The 21,740-nt window shown below is 40.9% G+C and overlaps 3 protein-coding genes across 3 annotated transcripts; 2 read left to right on the plus strand and 1 right to left on the minus strand.

The window, feature by feature from the left end:
• Positions 1-515: 515 nt before the first annotated feature.
• On the minus strand, positions 516-2,563 carry LOC126778131 (RNA-binding protein 45). The gene has a single exon (XM_050501540.1). It carries the CDS (start codon positions 2,192-2,194, stop codon positions 686-688), a length of 1,509 nt encoding a protein of 502 aa, XP_050357497.1. The 5' UTR covers positions 2,195-2,563; the 3' UTR covers positions 516-685.
• Positions 2,564-3,065: 502 nt separating this feature from the next.
• LOC126778038 (cap-specific mRNA (nucleoside-2'-O-)-methyltransferase 2) lies at positions 3,066-6,156 on the plus strand. The gene is made up of 3 exons (XM_050501388.1): positions 3,066-3,790; positions 3,875-4,060; positions 4,601-6,156. Exons 1-3 carry the CDS (start codon positions 3,305-3,307, stop codon positions 6,011-6,013), a joined length of 2,085 nt encoding a protein of 694 aa, XP_050357345.1. The 5' UTR covers positions 3,066-3,304; the 3' UTR covers positions 6,014-6,156.
• A 616-nt stretch (positions 6,157-6,772) lies between these two features.
• LOC126777969 (nuclear pore complex protein Nup205) lies at positions 6,773-21,436 on the plus strand. The gene is made up of 32 exons (XM_050501326.1): positions 6,773-6,934; positions 7,105-7,265; positions 7,592-7,712; positions 8,904-9,081; positions 9,325-9,525; positions 9,773-9,854; positions 10,631-10,734; positions 11,212-11,494; positions 11,665-11,801; positions 11,949-12,125; positions 12,194-12,385; positions 12,565-12,682; positions 12,982-13,096; positions 13,334-13,503; positions 13,611-13,814; positions 13,903-14,121; positions 14,317-14,452; positions 14,572-14,758; positions 14,949-15,105; positions 15,246-15,358; positions 16,017-16,161; positions 16,373-16,531; positions 16,599-16,734; positions 17,046-17,161; positions 18,034-18,843; positions 18,918-19,138; positions 19,216-19,353; positions 19,620-19,851; positions 19,974-20,175; positions 20,523-20,735; positions 20,815-20,933; positions 21,270-21,436. Exons 1-32 carry the CDS (start codon positions 6,919-6,921, stop codon positions 21,348-21,350), a joined length of 5,643 nt encoding a protein of 1,880 aa, XP_050357283.1. The 5' UTR covers positions 6,773-6,918; the 3' UTR covers positions 21,351-21,436.
• Positions 21,437-21,740: the final 304 nt, after the last annotated feature.

Consider the following 21,740-nt stretch of genomic DNA (forward strand, 5'->3'; position numbering starts at 1 on the left):
GTGTTTAATTGTAATTATACTGGATTAGGGTCCGTTCACACAGACCGGCTCGGAGAGCATCGGCCTGCTTTTTTCTTTTCACACAGACCGGGTCGTATACGCTTGGAATTGGCCGGAGCGGAGCCGCCAACTATTTCACATCGACCGGCTGGAAGAGATCTGAAAGCGGGTGCGAGCGAGAAAGAGCACGCAAGCGGAGCCGGTCGGCTCCTTTTATTACTTCACACGAAGCGCGTTCAGGCATTTTTAATGACAAAAAAGGTGCAAATGCAAAAATAAACTTTACTACAATCACTCAAAACACTGTTTCCAACGTGATAAAAATCTGCTCTCCTCTCCGAGCCGGTCTGTGTGAACGGACCCTTAATATGCTTAGACCTGAATGTTTTAAGATTAAGTTTCATATTTATAGATAATATCGATATATTAAATGGGTAAAATAAAATACTTACAAACATTTTATTTATAAATTTAATATCTTCATTCTAAATCACATCAAATTTGAAAGAATAAAATAAGAAAAGAACGAAATATCAAGAAGTAAAGGAAGAAACTAGTAATATTGTTATAAAAAAATATATTAATTGTTCATTTAAATTCAAATGTACTTCTTTTTAAAAATCTCTTGTCAATAAAGTCCAGCCATATAAATTGTTGTCAAGTAACAAGTGACATTGATATCACCCTAGTCTTTGTCATCAAGTCTCATTCTCTTTTTGTCCATATCATAGTCTGTACTCTCACTTTGATCACTCTTGTTTACTTCATGTCCATCACTAAAAGGCTTTTCATCTGCCTCCAAAACTTTTAGTTTGATACCAGTAACAATTGCCCCATGTAAAGTACTCATTGCTTCTTGTGCACTAATCATTGATGCATATTTAGCAAAACCAAATGTTTTATTAGGTATGGTGGATACATTAATGAGACCTCCAAAGCGGCAGAACACATCCTGTAATACTGACATTGGAGGAGGTTGAGGCTTACAGATAATGAATAACCTTTGAGCAACTCTGCTATTGCTATCTGCTATAGGTTTAGGAGATGGTAAATTAACACTGCAATAGTTAAGGTCTTGTGATTCTCTTGCATTAGGTTGACCTGTGGTTGCGGCACTAATTAATGAGGATGCTTTGGCTATAGCCTCCGCTAATTGCTTTAGGTCAGGGGATCCAGAGTCTACAGCATGTTTGAAATTATTAACAATATTCCTCAAATCACTGGTAGCCCTAAGCAAAGGATTCTTCTCTGGTTTCACAGATAATATCTCCCCAGACGGAAATTCAAAATTGTCTAATCTTTGAACAGCATATGCAGCATTTCTAGGTTCTTTATAAGTGACTGTAGCTTTGGATATACGATTAAATTCTTCCCATGAATACTGAAATTGAACCATTCCAGGGACAATGTTAAATAGTTGTTCAATATATTTCTGTGGTAATTTTGGGTTACAAGTTGCAGTTACAATGTTAAAATCTTCTAAATCAGAATTTGAGTTTTCATATTTTAACTCAATTTCAGGACAGTTTGGTGGATTATACCGGTCAGTATAATTGTTAAAAGTTTTTTTAGATGTATGTGAATTCATATTAGTATTATCAAAATCTAGACTATTTCTACTACGTTTTAAATCATCTCGAGGGGTAGCAAATACTGGTTTATATTTGCTGTCACACTCTTCAAAAGCTTTTGCAGCATCATAGAAACGCTTATATTGAACATAAGCAAAACCTTTGCACACTTCTGTTACTTTGTCTCGTTGTAAGAACACAGACTCCACATGACCAAAACTTGAAAAATGATGCCTGATTTCAGATTCGTTAACATCTTTATGTACTTTAATAAAGAGTCTTTTATATCTTTCCTCATTTTCGCTCTGCGTTGTACTTTCGTTTTTGTTAACTGCAACCATAACTTTAGTCGGTTTACTGTCATTGTTTAAAATTTTCATGTGCAATTCTTGTATAGCAGCAGCTGCTGATGATGTCTTAGTATACTTTATATAAGCAACACCCTTAGATTCACCAGTGTTACGATCTTTAGGCATGTATAAGTCTTCAATATCACCAAATCTATCGAATCTTGCTCGCAAATCTTCCTCTCGTAATTGTTTATTGCATACAACGAAAATTCTAGAGTAAGGAGGTTTTTCTTCTCTACGGTCGGGGCCACGCATTTGACTATTTAAATTCATGATGGTTTTAAGGGTAGGAATAAGTTTGGTCTCGTCACTTTTCCAGTCAAACAATACGGTCAATCGTCACGCTCTAATCAATGGTATTTCCTCATGTTTTAAAGTCAACATAAATAGTAAATATATTTATTTTTCGATTTTTTTCTAAATAATTCGATATCATACATTTACACAAAAGTATGAAATGGATAAAACAATTAGTTAACAGTTACTTCCCTTCGCAGTTCACGAAAAGTATTTATATTTACCTACCAAGTACCATCAGTTGATCATTGTACCCTTCGTACCTACTATGAATAGCACAGAGTACCCACAGAACAGAACACATATACCCCTGACGTAAACATTATGTTACATGTAAACCAATAAAACTGGTTGTGAATTGTGATACCATTCTTTTTGCCACAGATTATAGAAATAATGTGTAATCTTACCCTATCTAAGCGAACTATTTATAGAACGACAGACATTTAAAAGAATAAATTATTACATTTATTTTGCGTTGGAAGAAAATATGCTGACTGATAGCTTTACTGGCGTCAGGCATGTGCTGCGTATATATATATAAATTTTTGCTACATAAATGAAAACTGGATTAACTGCTTTTATTTTATGGAAAAAAGTCTCCAAGAAAACCAAATAAAGGAAACCTCTAGTCCCCAGAGGTTAGACAATACCTTATTTTCTAAATACAATGTAGAAATTATGTCATAATAAAATAAATATTTACTCTATTGTTTTTAAGTGCCAATAAATAGATAGCTTACCCTATAATTTCTTTCTCAATATCTTAATTAGGATTTTAATAAATCTGATGGCATAATGGTAACACTTACATTTTCAGATTTTTAGTTGTCAAATGCTAGTTCTGGACAACATTGAACATACATCAATAATAAAATACCTAATTAATTTATGTTCTTTTGTAAACATTGTGATTTTGCACAATTAGTGTGATAATAGGAAAAAAATTAAAGAATGCCTACTGCTTTTGGAATCACTTTATGCATTATTGCGCATCTTAATTTATATAGCAAAATATAATCTTATTAATTGAGCGATCCATTTATTTTCATTTCCTAGACGCGTTCGTCGTAATTGTTTGTCAAGATGTTTCAAAAACCGGAAAATGTGTTTTATCGTCACAAATTCTTTCGTGCTGATGATTTCGATGACGAGCTTAATGATTTGTTTAATAAAAAATATCAATTCCGTTTTAACAGCGAATGGAAATTGCCTGATCGAGAATCTTGGTTTTCGGCACCACCTTGGAAGGTTAAAGCACTAGAATCGCAGAAATCTCGATTGAACTTTCATAAAAGTCAGTTGAATGACTTCAGTATTGAAGAATGGAGCAGCCATACACGTCGTCGGAACCCGGCGGGTGAGGTTGGGTGGAAGATTAGGTGTCTTGTAAATCCTGAGTTTTTAACACAGGCTTGGACGAAATTCTATGAATGCGCCTGTACGTACAATGTTGTACCAAAGGAAGCAAGTGCATCTAAGAGAATGGTATCTCTACATCTGTGCGAAGCCCCAGGAGCATTTATAACATCTTTAAATCATTATTTAAAACTAAATCATCAAGACATACAGGTATACTACAAAAATACTGTTTATAAATATTAAGTAATATAAAATTATAAAAGAAATAAGAATTATAATATTTATTATTTTTAGTGGAAGTGGGTTGCTAATACCTTGAATCCATATTATGAAGGCAATTCCCCTTCAAACATGATCAGTGATGACCGTTTTATGTTCCACACCCTGGATAACTGGCATTTTGGCATAGACAGCACCGGAAATTTAATGGATTGGGAAAACTCTCAAGCTGTCATTGAAAAAGCTAAAAGCTTGGGAAAGGTAAACAATTATTTTTTCTGCTTAACAGTTAGATATATAAACAAGTGGCAATGTATTTTCAAAGGTGTGTTTTTTGTTTAAGTATTAATGGGATTGCCAACAATCCAGACAGACTTTACACTTGCAATAATAATAAATAATAATATTGATACCATTAACTTATATAGAGTCGAGATGGCTGAGTGGTTAGAACGCGTGAATCTTAACCGATGATCATGGGTTCAAACCCGGGCAAGTTTACCCTACTGAATTTTCATGTGCTTATTTTGTGTTTATAATTCATCTCGTGCTTGACGGTTAAAGAAAACATCGTTAACCTACCTACATGTGCCTAATTTTATTGAAATTTTGCCACATGTGTATTTTACCAACCCGCATTTGAGAAGCATGGTGGAATAAGCTCTAAACCTTTTCCTCAAGGGAGAGAAGGCCTTAGCCCAACAGTGGGACATTAACTGGCTGTTACTGTAACTTATATCCAATTGGTTCAATGAACTTACATTTTTTTTCTGTTTTTTTATTCTATAATTTTTTTTTCAGGTGTTGCTTGTTACGGCTGATGGTTCAATTGACTGCATGCAGAAACCTGATGCTCAGGAAGAAGTTACTTCACCACTACATTATTGTGAAATTGTTACTGCTTTGCAGTCCCTAAGCTCAGGAGGCACACTAATATTTAAACTTTTCACAATATTTGAACATTCAACTGTTTGCCTGCTTTATCTAATCAATCATCTATTTAAAGAGGTCAACATATACAAACCAGTGACATCCCGTCAAGGAAATTCAGAAGTGTATGCTGTATGCCTTGAGTACAAGGATAACATAAACCTCGATGACTATATACCCCTACTCAAATCAACTTATGGAACAGACCTGTATTCCAAAATATCTATGTTTCCGCTGGAAATGATTCCAGAGACCTTTTTAAAACAAGTAGAGGAATGTTCATATTACTTCTGTTCAATACAATGCCAAGTAATAAACAGCAACCTTCAAGCATATTTAATGCAGAAAAATATTGCCCTACACAGGGATATAAAAAAAATAAGAGCTATTGTTGCATCAGAATTTATCTGGAAATACAACCTTAAACCGATTCTATATGAACATGAGATCCTTAAAGGGATACTCCATGAAGAAAATAAAATAAACACAAATCCAAGGTACGATCGAGGCTCATACACTGAAAGACAGCTTTATTCAAAGATGTCCCTAAAAGAAAAGTTAAAGAACTTAAATGGCTTTTTACAAGCGGAACTGCTATCAAATCCACTAATTTTAATAAATGAGTCAATTCGATGGATGTTAAAAGAAGAAAATGTAAAGGTTGAAATTAAATATACATATGGTCTACCATTACAGAAAATTAATAGTTCTAAGTTCATATTTGTTCCAATCTTTAAGTTGTATCAGCAAATTTTGACCGAAGAGGAATTTAAAGAGATTATACTTTATAAACAGTCCAAAGGGCAAGTGGGCAGCACTGATGACTCAAAGAGTCAAATATCAAAAATCCTATTGTTGCCAGAGTATAAGTATAAGGACAGTTTTAATGTGTATGAGAAAAATTGTTTCAAGACGTTGCTCAGTATTTTAATGGAAATGAAGATTGGGGAGTCACTTCTACTAAAAAATTATAACATATTAACTCACTTTAATGTCAGCACACTTTACATTCTTTCTAAGGGGTGTTTCGAAAAGACTGGTTTTGCATCTTGCGGGAGCATTGTTTTAAACAACTTGCGGGATAAATCTTTTTTAAATTACCTAGATGCTATTAATATTGAATGTGATAAAGTCCGAAGTGATAATACTAAAGATGTTCTGAATACTCTTCCAGTACAAGTAACAAATGTTGGAGATTTTTTCAATAATATTGTCTTTTATAATAACACTTTCTACAGAAATAAATGTATTGAATACTTGTACACAATTGAACAGTCACTATAAATTAAACTACTTTAATATTTCAATTTAAAATATATTTATCGTGTCTGTAGAAAATATTTTTCTAAATAAATTATTCTTGTGAGCTAATAAAAGTATTCTCGTTGTTCTCAGTCACAGTGTAATAAAGATTTTCTGAATGTTAATGAATTATTTTTACCTGTATTTTAAAAATTAGATTTATGATTTTATTCTGATTGCGTCTGAGCCTCTATAAAACTAGGTATGTTATGCTTTCTACAAAGTAATTTATGACTGTAACTTTTTGCACGTGATTATGCACTCCTGACCGCTGTCGGACATGGCTGTAAATCTTAAGGGAGACTAGCCAACTGTGCAGGAATATTATTATAGTGCACGCAGACACGGGTGCACTATTTCCTTACTCTCATAATCCGACGGCGACGTCCGAATGGGACGGCAAATCCGACATAACCAGAATCTTAGTTCAGGCATAGGAACAGATATAGATAGCATAGGGGTTACGTGCTTTCCGAAGCACTAAAATTCATCGACAGAAAAACAATAACTTTTTATTAGCCCGACCCCAGGGGTACAGCCCTCGAGAAGGCCGTATGCCTTATATCTAGTCACTGAACCAACGAGGCAGTAAGAATATACATGTAACTTCTTACATGAAACAAACTGCAAAAATTTGAGACATGGAGAAAATGTACTAAAATATTGAATCCAGAGCCACTGTGTAAATATTTAAAAAAAAAAAACAAAAGTCACTGTCAGTACTGTCAGTTGTTACGCGTGACGCGATCGGCAAATTCAAAATAGAGGTTCATTAATATAGTTGTTTTAGATGTTTTAAAGTTTATTTGTGATTTGTATCAGCACTGTGATGACTTGTGGTTGATTATAAATTGTTTGTATAAATTGAGTTTATAAAATTAAACACCATGGATATTAACGAAGGTAAATAATTTACAAACATAACCTACACATTTGGCGGTTATATAGTTTATTTCCAAGTCATTTTCTATTTGAAACGAAATACAATTATGAAGTTAATATTGCAAAAAGATCGAAGAATGAATTTTTATAACTTTAATATGCATAAATAATGTTTATCTTGTAATATTCAGGAACAACAACAGAAGATCTATGGACCCCTTACAAAGAGTTGGCGGCTGTCGTCGAAAGCTACCTTACCAATGAGGGTAGTGGAGCTCCATACGCTGTTCATACATTTGAATCAGTTTTAAGAAGGCATAAACAGACATTTTTATCACTTTTAAAAAATCCAGTAAGTAAATGTTAATTCTTATTTGGTCAATCTTATAATAGTTAGCGGAAATAAAAATAACGACTCCAGGTTGTTATCAATTAAAATATTATCTGTTATCAATAATAAAATACTTCTATAATGATATTCTCAACCCTTCAATTTAAAACACAATTAATTTGATAGCACATAAAATCTCTATATGACTTAATTTAAATATTAAACCATTGTACTTATATGTTGCAGCTAGGAAGCAATAGTTTTGAAGCATTTTTCTAAAATTATCATAAGTATGTAATAATAGTGGTAGAAATACAGCGTGATAAATATTATGTTTGATTGCTTAGGCAAAGAATCCGGCTAGCCGAGAAGAAATCAAGAGAGGTATCACTGAAGGAGTTAACCTGCCTAGTGTCGGGAGGACACTTCTCTCCAAAGAACTAGTGGATGAAGCTATTATAATATCGGGTAACTCGAGCGTCACAATTTTGTCATATGGTCACTGATAATACAGTAAATCACTTATACATTTAATTGAGATGGCTCAATAGTTAGAACATGTGAATCCTAATTGATGATTGTGGGTTTGAATCCAGGAAATCTTTGAGAGGAAATCTGTATGTGTCGGATAAATTTCTGCCACTTGTATACCTGCTAATTTACATTGAAGTATTGTATTGAATGAGCTCCAGATAAACTCTAGAGAAGTCTTAGCTCAGTAGTAAGACATTCACAGGCTGTTACTTAATATTATTATGTATAGTATAAAAGAGTTAATATTATTCTAACCACAAGTCAAGTAAAAGGAAATAAACAGCTTTAATGATGATTTGATGCGATATCATTGGTCAAGCTCTTGAATATACTTTAGTATTCTCAAAAAAGTTGTGTTTTGAATGTCTGTGAAGTTTTTATTTGTAATTTACTACTATATATAAAATAATTTTTACCAATTATCCATAACAATATCTAATATAACATTATATGAAACTAACCCGAGTTATCCCCATATATCCACTTACAAAACTGTAAAAAAACTGTAAAAAAATTGTATCTAAATTAGTTGGTTAAAAAAAAAGCCAAGATGGCCCTGTGGAAAAAGCCGAGATGGCCCTGTGGTAAGAACGCGTGAATCTTAACCGATGATCGTGGGTTCAAACCCGGGCAAGCACCACTGAATTTTCATGTGCTTAATTTGTGATTATAATTCATCTCGTGCTTTACGGTGAAGGAAAACATCGTGAGGAAACCTGCATGTGTCTAATTTCACTGAAGTTCTGCCACATGTGAATTCTACCAACCCGCATTGGAGCAGCGTGGTGGAATAAGCTCCAAACCTTCTCCTCAAAAAGAGGAGAGGAGGCCTTTAGCCCAGCAGTGGGACATTCACAGGCTGTTACGGTACGGTTACGGTAGTTGGTTACGTACATTCTGTGAAAAAATTGGTAATAAGAAGTAACTACCAAGTTCTTTTCTTCTCAATAGAATGCATGTGAAAACAACTACTTCCTAACTTGAATGAAAATATATTTCATTTTATTTCTAATGTGCTTGCACAAGGTAACACCATTAAAGGAATTAATGAATATTCATATGCAAGTTTAGTATGTTTTATGTTAAGAGTATCATTTTGTTAATGGAACTGTTTTATTGTTACAGATATGTACAATGCCAACGAATTTGCCTGCTTGGAACTATTACACACTGCACAACGTCAAAGTTCTCGTCGACCAGGGCTAGCGCGCGGACTTCTTGCCGTTCTTCTATATTATGATGGCAAGCGGGCTCTTGTGCAGGCCTTGCGAGAACTTGTCATGGCAAGGGATGGAGTATCATGGTAAGTTCATATTAATGCATTTGTTTGTATGTAGAAACTACGACAATCATGCACATGGAAGCAAATGGAGAACAACCCTTCTATCCTAGGTTTGTGAAAATAGGAAATTAATAATGAATTATGAGGAATAAACACAGAATTGTTAAGAATTTATATTCAACCAAAAAAAATGTAGTAAATTTGAATGTAATCTTTAGCCTAAATTTGAATGTAACAATATATATTATATATTGTTTGCGATAGGTCAATAAGTGCCCGCGAGGAGGTTGTGTCATACGTGTCGAGGTACGTCGGGCAGCTGGTGGCGGACGGGCTGCTGGGCGGGGCGCTGGACGCGCTGCGACGCTGCGACCTGGACACAGAGCTGGAACTGCTGCGACGGAACCGCGCCCTGCCGCCCGGACGGCACCTCGGACGACTGCTGGCAGCTGTACAGAACACCAGGTACATACATATCTCTCGACCCGTTTGAATATTGTGGCGAACGACAACATTATAGAATTGCATTATTGTTTAATCAATATTTTATTCAAAATTCGGTGTATAAACAAAATTAAAAACTGTTTTGATTTGTTAGAAAGCTCAAATCAGCTGTATTTTCGAAAGTAATGTCACAGCTAGTATTATTATTTACTGTAAAACCGTTGAATGTATTACAAAAGAAATATTAACTATTTCATTTTTTTAACAGAAAATTATTGGCCGGAGTCATATTTGCAGCTTCTGCTCAGCTCGGATTAGAAAGAGATATACTTCTGAGGCTACTATCAGAAGTATGTATTATTTAAATTTGAACTAATCATAATTGTCATGTCAAGTAAATTATGTAATTTCAAAATCTATGGAACCCCTCATATCTAATTACAGGCAAAGTTAGATTGTGCTTATATTTATGGTACTTGGTAAGTATAGCCTATTCCAATGGCAGGTGTACCAAAGATAATAAACGACTTCCATCTTGAAATGATGTCACATTATTGGTTGAATGTGAAAAAAATATAATCTGTGGTAATCACTATGGTTTCTTGAAAGTAATGGTATTTTTAATGTGAAGTTTTTCTCGGAACTTTGTATGTTAAATAAAACTGGATATTAGTAGTTAAGTGGAGTAGTTTTGTATTATAAATAAGGATATATTATTCAAGAACAGTTTGTAGTATATAATACAGCAGAGCTATTAGCAAATCGCATGGAACATCTGAATTTCAGGTTTATTTATAAACAATAATAATAATAATAATAATAAAATCATTTATTTCGACCAAACAGGGATCATAAATACAAATAAATAGTAAAAAGACAAAAATTACAATAATTATATTTTACAGATTTTACATATTATAAATTAGATTAAATTAATTCGAATTAAATTATAATACCAAAGTAAAATAAATTATTTAAATCAAATCAATTCAAATTAACACTAAGATATCAATCACATTAAATTAAATCATAAATAAATTTAAATTATAACTATATTTAAACATAATTGTATAAAAAAGTGCAATGTTTTCTCGAATTGTATTTATAGATTTTTCAATGCTTACAGCAAATGACGTCGCCGTCGAAAGGACCAACCGGCGCATTGGACGAGATCTCGCTTGCTTTACAAATGGCGTTGCTTTATGCATTGGATCTCTCAGTGTTACATCGGTTAGTGTGTTACCATAACTAGAGACTAGAATTTTTTTTTATATTAAGTGGCTAGGCGGAATGGCAATTTTTCGTCTGATGGTATGTGGTTACCATCCATCAACCATAGACATTGACACTGTAAGTAATAATAACCATTCTTTGCAACACCAATGCTCTACCAACCTTGAGAACTGTAGTTACACTGGCTACTTACCCTTCAAACCCCAAAAGGTCTCTTTGCCTGTTGAGGAAGATTGGAGTTTATCCAACCTGCTCCAATGCAGATGGCAGAAACACATGTTGCATAATGTCATTCAACCTATACAGGTTTTCTATTTTCACCGCTGAGCATGAAATGAATTATTAACAGCAACTAAGCACATGAGAATACAGTGTTTGCCCGGGATTGGCCCTGCAATATTCTGGGATATTAAATTTGCTTTTAATTTTATTTGAATAGACATTCAATAAATAAATAATAAATCTCGTTTGCAGAAGAGAAGATGGTGAAGAATTGGCTAAGAAACTACCACTAATTCAGGATCCAGATCTCATATCAGTATTACTTGATCAACTCTCCCCTCCTTCAGAACCTAACCAGACCCAAGAGGGAGAAGACAAAAACAGCAGTGGCTTGAAAGCATTATGTCAGTTATCCTTGGGTTTGGCGCTGGCTGCGCTGAAGAGAGCACCAGTGTCATTGTTGAGGCGAGCCGAGCCCAAGACTGAGCTGCTGGACCAGGATGAGATGCTGGTGGATGCGGCTATAGACGGAGGGGTAATGTGGCTTTTTCATTTCTTTTCGATATTTTAATGAAACGACATCTTTTAATATCAATAAGTAATTTTCTGCCGCGGCTTCGCTTGCATTTGTAAGGGAAGAGAGGGTTTGCAGGTGTTAGGTAACTTATATATTAATAAATAATAATAATAGTCTTGTATATCCAGGTGTTCGAGTACTTAGACGAGGCCATACTGTCATCGGATCTGGTGTCCTCCGAGGAGTATTACCAGCGACGCATCCACTCACTCATCACGGACTTCATCGTACTCATGCATTCCAAGCTTATGGAGATGAGAGTCAAGTGAGTTGATAGAAGTATTGTATAAACTCCCTTTTTTCCCCAGTAATGATAGAAAAAGTAAGCAAAATCGTCGCAGTCGGCGTAAATTAAATGCTCTCAAATCTTAAAATTTGTTAAGTTCTCTTCCACGCGACTGTTCGTCCGCAGGGCGGAGGAGGCGGCGCGCGCGGCGCAGATGTACGCGGCCGAGGGGCTCAGCGCGCCCGCGCAGCGCTCCCGCCTCGACGCGCTGCTGCGCTGCGTGGAGCGCCTGTACCGCCGCGACCCGCTGCAGCTGCGCCGCGACTACTGGGCCGCCTGCGACGTCACCGCGCACTCCTGCAGGTGCGCCGCGCGACAGTGCACGCGTGAGTGTTAAGCTGGAGCGATGGCTCACCGTGCTCGCGTCGCAGGGCGGGCGGGCGCTCGGCCACGCTGTACAAGTTCGTGCGGCTGTCGGGCGAGGTGGTGGTGGCGGCTCTGCTGCCGGGCTACCTGCGCGCTCTGGCGGCGCTGGCCGTGCCGCGCCACACGTGGGCGCTGCTGGCGCGCCGCGACGCGCTGTCCGCGCACCACCTGCTCACCGCGCTCTCCCTCTACTACAGGTACACGACACGCACTGTGGTCTCCCTTCGCCTGTTAGCGACCATCAAAATCATTTTTTATTATGTTTTTTATTTAAATACATTAAGTATAGTCTTAAAAATGCTAACATGTAACCTTTTTATTCTTTTTAATCATAAGTCATATTTGCCATATAAGTAATACTGTTTTGCCCCACCAGGAACCTTCGCGCCGACCCGTCCCCGTTCGCCGAGCACCTGCACTCGTCGTCGCTGGGCGCGTCCGCCGTGGTACCCCCCACGTCCCGCCCGGGCCGCCTGCTCGTGCGCCAGGAGGAGGTGGGCCGATACTACTTCTTTTAGTAACTTGTCGTTTAACTACACAACATATATCATTTGAATTCAATTATTTAAATATTTTTGAAAGTGGTTTTATCAAATTTTGGTTATAATTTAGGTCTTATAGGGCTCTATATATCTAGTTTCTCTAAACGTTATCATTACTGGTTTATGGGCTGGAAATTACTCACTTACATTAATCATTAGCAAAAGAAAGTTTATTCTCACGCAGTTAATATTCAATGTGACTCGTAATTAGGTTTTATTTGATTTGATCTTTATTGTCCATGTCTCCAAAGGTGGAAGCGATGATAGCTGCCCTGAAGCTGATCGCGGCTGTGGCGAAACAAGACGAAGCGGCCTGTATCAGTATATGTGAAAATTTGCAGTGGGACGCTATCAACTGCATGTTCGGTAACATACAAAATATTTTACATCCTCTTACTTACATAAATTGACTTATTTATCAAGTCGATACATATTATTTAATAATATTTTATTTAAACTTATTATTAAGATTGATTCTTTGACTACAAAATAATTACTTTAAATAAAACATCTAAGCTCCAAAATATAAATATTAAGAAGAAAAGGATCTCGCCCAGCAGTGGGATATTTATGAGCTCTAATTTTTTCATTTTCTCATTGCAGGTCTTATTTGTTGTCACGTACCTCTCCCGCTAAAGGCAGAACTATGTCTGACTCTGGCCGCCCTGGGGGGCACGGCGGCCACCGCGGGTCGCGTGTGGGCCGCTCTGGAGGCAGCGCAACTGGTCTCCGTCTCCAAAGACAAACGGGCCCTAAACGTCGAATTGCAAGAGGTGAGCGATTGAGTTTTAATAATCGTATTAACGAGTTTAAGTTTAGCTTTTTTATTTGTAATCGATCACAATGTAACGTTGCACGTCCAAAATGTCATCCCCCGCAGGTGGAGTGCCGCATGGAGGAGTACCCGCTGTCGCGCGCGTTCCTGGCGCTGCTGGAGGCGCTGTGCGGCGCCGCGCCCCCCCCGCGCGCGCTGGGCGCCGGCTCGCGCGCGCCGGGCCTGGAGCCCTACGTGCAGCACGTGCTGGAGCGCCTGGCGCTCCCTGCGCCGCACCGCCCCTACGCGCGCCCGCACGAGAAGTGGCAGGTGCGCCTCCGATTATTATTTTTTTGAATAAAAATATCGAATTGAAACCATGCGTCACGGATGGATTCAATATTTGTAATATTTTCAGGTGTTATCTCTCTGCTTCCAATTGTTCGCTCGCTGGCTCGATCAGTACGAGCCGGCGGCGTCCGACTTCCCTCCCCCAAATACGGAGCCGGACATGAACCCCCCACCGGGCTTCCGGTTGCTGCTCCAATTGCACACTAAGTCGGAGTTCCTGCGCTTGGTGCTCACGACGCTGGACGAAGCTCATGAGCTGCTGGATAAACAATCTGCACCCGAACAGGTAATCTTTACCAATTGTTTTTTTGTAACATTGTTTGAATTGTTTTTTTTAGAAATAATACTCAATCAAGCAATGTTTAGTACATATATTTGTTTATCTATGTAATAATCTGTATCAAAAGTCCTGGAATTTACATAATTATTTTAACTCCTCTATAATGTTTGTATTATTTTAACAGTCGTTCTTTATTATTAGGAATACGTGCACAAGACCCTGGTGAGCTCACTGCAGATCCTGGAGCGGGCGCTGGCGCTGGAGCGCCCGCTGAATGTGGCGGCGGCAGAGGCGGGGCGGGCAAACCTCGTCGTAGGATTGTCCAAACTGATTTTGGGTATGGAAGTCAATCCAAATGTTATGATCCTTTTTCGTATATTATTCGAATTAATCACTGAGCTTCCCCTATTTTTTTGAAATGATTGGCTCATAACTTAAAGTATCGCTGGCCCGCAGCCCCCGAGGGCCCGGACGGCTGCGACCGGCTGGTGACGTGCTGCCGCGTGCTGGAGCACGTGGGCGCGCTGCCCGAGGCCGCGGCGCGCGCCGTGGCGCTGCTGGCGCGCGCGCTGCAGTCGCCCGTCTGCGCGCGACACCTGCTGGCCTCCGTGCTGCACCGACACGACCTGGCCGCCGACGTCAGGTGAATGAGTGTGACTTACTAAGTGGTCGATTCATTTTAACAAAAAATATGGGCTCAGTTAATACAGTATAGTGCATGATATGAATGAATACTACAATGGATGATATACTTTTTTATTGCGTATATTATTTATATTTAAATAAAGTGGTGGTGGCTGTATACACTAACGAGTGCTCCGGGTCGCTCGCAGGCACGGGTTCGTGGAGTGCCTGGAGACGGAGGAGTGGGGGGCGGGCGCGGCGGCGCGGGGCGCCAAGGAGGGCGTGTTGCTGCTGCTGCTGCAGCTGCTGCCCGCCGCGCCGCCCTCGCTGGCGCACTTCCTGCTGGGGTACACTCTGCACGACGACGTGAGTTGCCTCGTCTAAACAGTGCAAATTCTTATTACATTATCATTTCAGCCAGCAACATTGATGATGTTTGTTTTGTCACCCGTTGTCGTCCAACGGAAACTTATGTGTACGTGTATTAAAGTCTGGCCTTTTTGTAGATATCTCGCAGCGTTCTTCAAGAAGCGGGCAGTGCGGGCGCGCCGCGGACTTGCTTCCACTCCATTCTAGACATTCTAGAAGAGTACATCGCCCCCAGTGGGGATACTCAAAAGTGAGAAAAACAATTAATCGTTTCACATTCACTTTCTATTATTCGTCTATATATTCGTATTCATTAAATTTTATAATAATTATAATCAATTACACATATTATAACTTTCTGACATGTCACGATCGTGTCCTGCGGTATGGAGCTTTTTTTTACAGAAAAGTTTCTACTTTCTGCAGCGAAGTCGTATCGTAATATATATATGTCGTAGTATAGAGATATGTGGTGGAGACCTTCGAAAAAGCTCAAAATATGATGTCAGCCATTTATTAGGAAGTAGAATGGAATTTATGGAAGTAGCAGTTAGCAATCGTATATAGAAGAGATTAACCTTCCTAGACAAATAACGTCTCGGCAGATGTGGAAGCACTCTTATGCTACTACAAAGGTGTCTAAGAATTGAAACCATAACACTTGTTTCAATCATATCTAAATACAAATTTACAATGTCATTTCGTCAGCGCGATTCAAAATACAACTAGTACCATCTAGTGTCAAAAAGATTAAATAATTCACTAGGAACTAATGATGATTTTGAAATGACGCTAAATTCTAGCTATAATCGTTGTTACAATATATGTATAATTTTTAATAATTACTTACATTATCACATATAATTTCAATACCATTAGCATTCTGTAAACTATCGGCACTCGCGCAGGGAGGCGACGACCCTGGTGGAGAGCTGCTACCGCCTGCTGTACTGGGTGTGCGCCCGCCCCGCCACCTCCCCGCCCGCGCTGCGCCTGCTGCGCGCAAGGGACTACTTCCTCGCCCGCCACGCTAAGGCTGTCGTCAATCTTGAGGTACGCGTTTTAATATTTCTTTGTAAGCGTTACAGCGAGATAGTACAACATTTTTGAATTCGATTCAATTCACAGATCGGTTTACAAGCACATAGGACAAGTATGCGTGTTTATTATAAAGTATCTGTCGGTCGTCGGCAGGTCCGTAACGACGTCAAGGTTAAATAGCCCCAACGAGTAGTCGAGTACAAGGAGAGTTCCTCTCTTGCAGAGCGCTCGGCCGGCGACGGTGTCGGCGCGCTCGTGGCTGCTGCGCGCGTGCGCGTGCGAGGCGGGCGCGGCCGGCGCGGGCCGCCAGCACGCCGCGCTGGGCGCGCTGCTCGCCGCGCTCGCCGCGCCCGCCGCGCCCGCCGCCGACGCGCGCGACCAGGTACGCCGCGCCCCGCCAGCGGCCGCCACCGCGGGGCGACCGACTCACCGTCCTTTGTGTGTGCCAGGAGTGGGAGTGGTGCGTCATTCGCCGCTCGCTGGAGTCGCTGCCCGTGCGCGTCGGTGCGGCGCCCGAGCCGACCTGGGAGCTGTTCCACGCGCACCAGCTGCGCCGAGCCATCGCCGATTGCGACCTGCCCACGGGTAACGCTGCCTCTCCGCTTGATCGACGACGAGTACTCCGCGGGAGCGGCGGTTCATTCTTGACGATCGTCCGCTAGCTGTTCATTTTTCAAATCCTCGGATCGATTTCGACCTGCTTAAATTACATTACGTTTTTGGAGTACTAAAAAGTTGTAGTTATACGCTATAGAATTATACTGGAAGTTAAACATAAGCTTTTAAAAATTGTCTAATTAGTAACTTTATTTACACACCATATACATATAAATGAAGTAATAAAATGTTTTCATTACTTAATAACTCCTCACGTTCAATGCTGTCGCCCCCGGCAGGCCTGGGCGGGAAGCGCATCAGCGTGTCCCGCGTGCACGCGCTGCTGTCCCGCGAGCTGGCCGCGCTGCGCGCCTCCGCCCCGCAGCGCAGCCTCGTCGCCGCCGAGATACAGAAGGTACGCCCGCACCGCCGCACACGCGGTACGCGGACACGCGCCATTTGATTTTATTCTTATTACATTCGTAGCAATTGGCTAAAGTTACACTTACGGGTCTAAGCCAAATCGCCAGCCCTTTATAAAAAAAAATATGCAAAGAAATTGTGCACAATTCGGTATGTGTTAAAAATCACAGCTATCTGCATTTATATATGAAATGTAGAAGATTAGTAATTTTTATTTGAATATAATTTGTTTGGTTTAAAAGCCAGTTATAGAGAATAATTGAAACTATATCGCATTGGCAGTTCGTATTTATTCTTATTATTATTTTTAAAAAAATTCAAGCAACACCTTCAAGGAATTAATAAAATTCTTATCTATATAAGTATGTATTTACAAAAGAAAAGGGTATGTAGTATATCAGTTGTCTGATTTCCATAGTACAAGCTGTGCTCAATTTGGGATCAGATGATTGAAAGAGGTTAAACTTTGACATACTGTTTTTAATAATAATTATTTAACAAAATTAAGTAAGATTATTGGTAGAGCTTTGTGCAAGTTCGTCTGGGTAAGTACCCCCACTTATCTTCTATCACTTATAATCTATTTATTATTCTACCGCAAAACAGCAGTACTTGGTATTGTTGTGTTCCGGTTTGAAGGGTGAGTGAGCCAGTATTATTACAGGCACAAGGGACAAAACATCTTAATTCCCAAGGTTGGCGGCGCATTGGTGATGTAAGCGATGGTTAACATTTCTTACAACGCCAATGTCTATGGGCGTTGGTGACCATTTACCATCAGGTGGCCCATATGCTAGTCCGCCTTCATATTCTATAAAAAAAAAATTTGTACTTTGTTATCTAACAGATTTATTTCTCCATCAGGTGCTGGATTACGTCACGGAAGTAAACAAGCAGCGCAACCTGGCTGCCACGCTCACACATTACTATGACTCGTGGCGACAACTCACGGAAATCTTATTCTGTGTTGCGCCACAGGACCTGCTCAGCCTGGAATCTAGAAAAAATCTTCTCTTAAATATACTCCAAGACCTCCTCAATAAAATACCACCGGCGGAAGTCCTCCCGCAAATTGGTAACTTAGCATCCGGAACGATATTATTGCTGCTGGTGAACTTACGTCACTGCTACATATTGCAGAAGAGGGAGTCCTCGCTCAAGACATCGGACTTCGAAACCAGTTTCTTTGGACCTTCGAATCAAATCATGCAAACGAAATCTCTCACTTTAAAGTTCATTTTGCACAAAATTCTTAGCTGGATCCTGGTGTCCGGAGTGTCCACGCAGAAAATGAGAGTAAACCTTTACGGAGCACTGCTCAATTTCTTGAATATAGTAAATTTGAAGCCGAGTTCCGCTGATCCAGAAGAGGATGTCAGTGCGACGTACGTCACCCGTCTTGATAGCTCGAAAGCGAGACCAAGCAGAGAAGAATCGACTTTAAAGTCCATGGCAATAGACGTGATAAACAGCTTTGGAGAGAACCTGTGCTCTATCGTATGTAGCGATTGTATCGGCGGCGGCCACGACGTCTGTCGCATGGTCGCCCTGTCCTGCTTGGACACGATGATAGAAATCAACCCCGGGACCGACTGGATGAACACGCTGACCAACCAGGGCTACTTGAGAAGTCTCATCGACAGTCTGCTTCAAGACGACGAGGGCCTAAAGGAAGTGAGTAACGCTATTTTTTTTCAATAAAAGACAATAACTAGATTGTGTTGACTATTTCGAATATGATCGTCCAGGCCCTGGAACCGAGCCCCAAGTCCCTGCGCGTGCTGTACGTGTTCGAGTCCAAGATGGCGCTGCTGATCAAGATCGCCGGCACGCGCGTGGGCGCCGAGACGCTGCTGGCGCAGGGCGCGCTGGCCTGCCTCGCCAACCTGCGCGCGCTGGACGCGCACCCCGACATCCACGCCGCCTACGGCGCGCGCGACGCCGACTTCGTGCCGTCCGTCGCCAGCCGGTGCGTGCGCGCTCGCCGGCGACACGCTTTGTATTTACGAAGGGGATGCGATAAGAGATAATATGCGTGTTTCCCAGGTTCCGTCAGATTCTGGTCCCGAGCCTGACACTGTGCGACGCGCTGCTGAGCACGCTGGGCGCGCAGAACCACAGCTGCGTGCTGCACGCGACGCACCTGCTGCTCAGCCACCTCGAGTGCGTCGACATGGTGCTCCGGTGCGTACGTGACGCAGTATACAGTTACCGGTTATACGGCGTATCTTCGATATTGTTTCTAGTGTTGCTCCGGTAATGTTATATAGCTCTACAAACAGTGTACGGTTGGTTAATTGGTGACACAATACTATGGCTTGTTTATTCGAATGTCGAGTGGCTGTCGACAGAAAGAGAGAGAGAGCGACTCTTATTAGAGACAATTAATATGTATTCAGGTAAATATAGTAATTGTAATAAAATAGTATGTGAGTATTTGATTCTTACAGGGCCGCGCATCCCAACTCGCCACAAGGGCTGCTCATAGAATTAGAAGCACTAACGTCCGTCATAGCGCGCACCTCCAACCGAGAAGTTTTCGGTGCCGTGTCAGCGGATACAGCGCTGCAGAGTAGCGCTGCGGGCGTCCAGAGGGTTCAGTACCTGATGTTGGCGCTGCTGCCGCGGTTTCAACAGCCACCGCCGGAGTCTCCCGAACAGGACTCAATACTGTACTACAAGGTGATCGACTTCCTCTGTCAGATGAGATTTTAATTATTTTCAATCTAATCAAATATAATAGTCGCTAGTAATATCTACAATCACAAAGTAGATTTGCTATAATATGCGTGGATCCCTTCCAGATCGTGTGGAACCTGCTGATGTTCGCGCGCAATACGCTGGAGGAGGTGAGCGTGGGCGGCGCCACGGCGGAGGGCGGGCGGCGCGCCGGCGCCGCCTCGCTCGCGCTGCTGCACGCGCTGCTGCTGCGGCGCCGCGCGCACGACAAGCTGCTGGCCACCGTGCAGCACCAGCTGCACAACGTGCCCGCCATGACGCTCCTAGGTCACTAACCTGTACTGTACTAGTGTGATAATACTCGGATGCACTTTCAATTCGATGGGACAGCATTTCGCTACGATTGACAGCAGATCAGCCGGTTTCAACATTTTTCATAAATTTATATTAAACATCAAGGGTCTGACTAGCTGAAGAGTTTCAGTAGTCGAGCCATGTCAATAAAAATATCCTAAAAAAGTGTGAAAACAACTGCACTGTTTTCAGAACTTTGGCGTACATAAGTACAAAGTATTTTAAAATTTGTCTTACCGATCGGAATTAACTTTTCTTTTGTCCAAAATATCCGTACAACGAACGTCGTCGTGTAACATTTTCCTGCTCCCCCCCCACAGACATGAAGAAGCTGCTGGGCGCGGAGGCCCCGCCCGCGTCGCCGGTGGAGGCGCGCGCGGCGGTGGTGACGCGCCTGCGCGAGCGCGCCGCCGCCCGCCGCCGGGAGCTGCAGCTGTGCGAGCACGCCGCGCACGCCGCGCTGCAGCTGCTGTGGGCGCACGCGCGCCTGCTGCTGCGCGCCTCGCTGCCGCAAGCGGACTCGCCCGGCGACTGTGAGTCCGCGCGCCGCGCTCTCGCTTTCTCGCCGTCGTTACTGCCATATAGTGTATTTACATTGGGCCTTTACCTCAGCGTTGACCAAGTCGGCGGCGCTCCGTGGAGCGGTCGGCGAGGAGGCGGTGTTGCTGCGCAAGGAGCTGCTGGCGGTGTTCAACGAGCGCTTCGTCGATGAGCTCCTCGAGACTGCTAAGGTACATAATGTACATTCATTTGTCTATTTACCATCTTAATGTGTTGCATCTAGTGCTCGCGGTTGAAGACTAGATCGCAAGGAAACCTGCCTGTTTCAGAAGTTATTTTGACCCGTATATCAATCAAATCTAGTTACGTGGTGGAATAAACTGCAAACGTTCTTAAAATTAGAAGAAGCTTTAGTCTACGATTGGTACCTTTAAAGGGCACACAGGGCAGGTCACTCCTACTACTGGGCTTAGCTACAAATATATTAGTACTTACTTTCGAACGAAATAAAAAACTATTTATTTTTATTATTATTTTTACATAATATATTTCATATGGTCTTTCAGAACCAGCCGCCGGTTCAGCGCGGCTTCCTAGAAATACTCCTTAAAGATATAAAGACCATGATACAGTTTTCGCCGTACTAACGCACTGCCAAGGATTTTGTTATATTGAAATTGTTAAATAAGTAATTTTGTAATAAGTTTATTAAAGGAAATAATTAATTTTTGTACGATTTTTTTTATTTGTATATAATATTATTATATATTAAGTAATTGTGATTTTGAGTTTGTTTGACTCAAGCCTGGTTTTATATTTCCTGGTATACATATACTCCAAGCTCTTAATTGCATTACACACAGATACTCGACTCTACTTTTAAATATAGTTTAATAATCCGATGTTCGGGGCGCACTCGGCGCCTTGGACACCGGCGAGCCCCACATACCCCCCCCCCCACTGTTCACGTGGGGTAAACGCGTAACGCGTTTTTCCAGCGTTAAAAAAAAGTATATATGTATTTATATAATAAAACT

Source organism: Nymphalis io, chromosome 2 (assembly GCF_905147045.1).
Source record: "Nymphalis io chromosome 2, ilAglIoxx1.1, whole genome shotgun sequence".
Classification (NCBI taxonomy): Eukaryota; Metazoa; Arthropoda; class Insecta; order Lepidoptera; family Nymphalidae; genus Nymphalis; species Nymphalis io.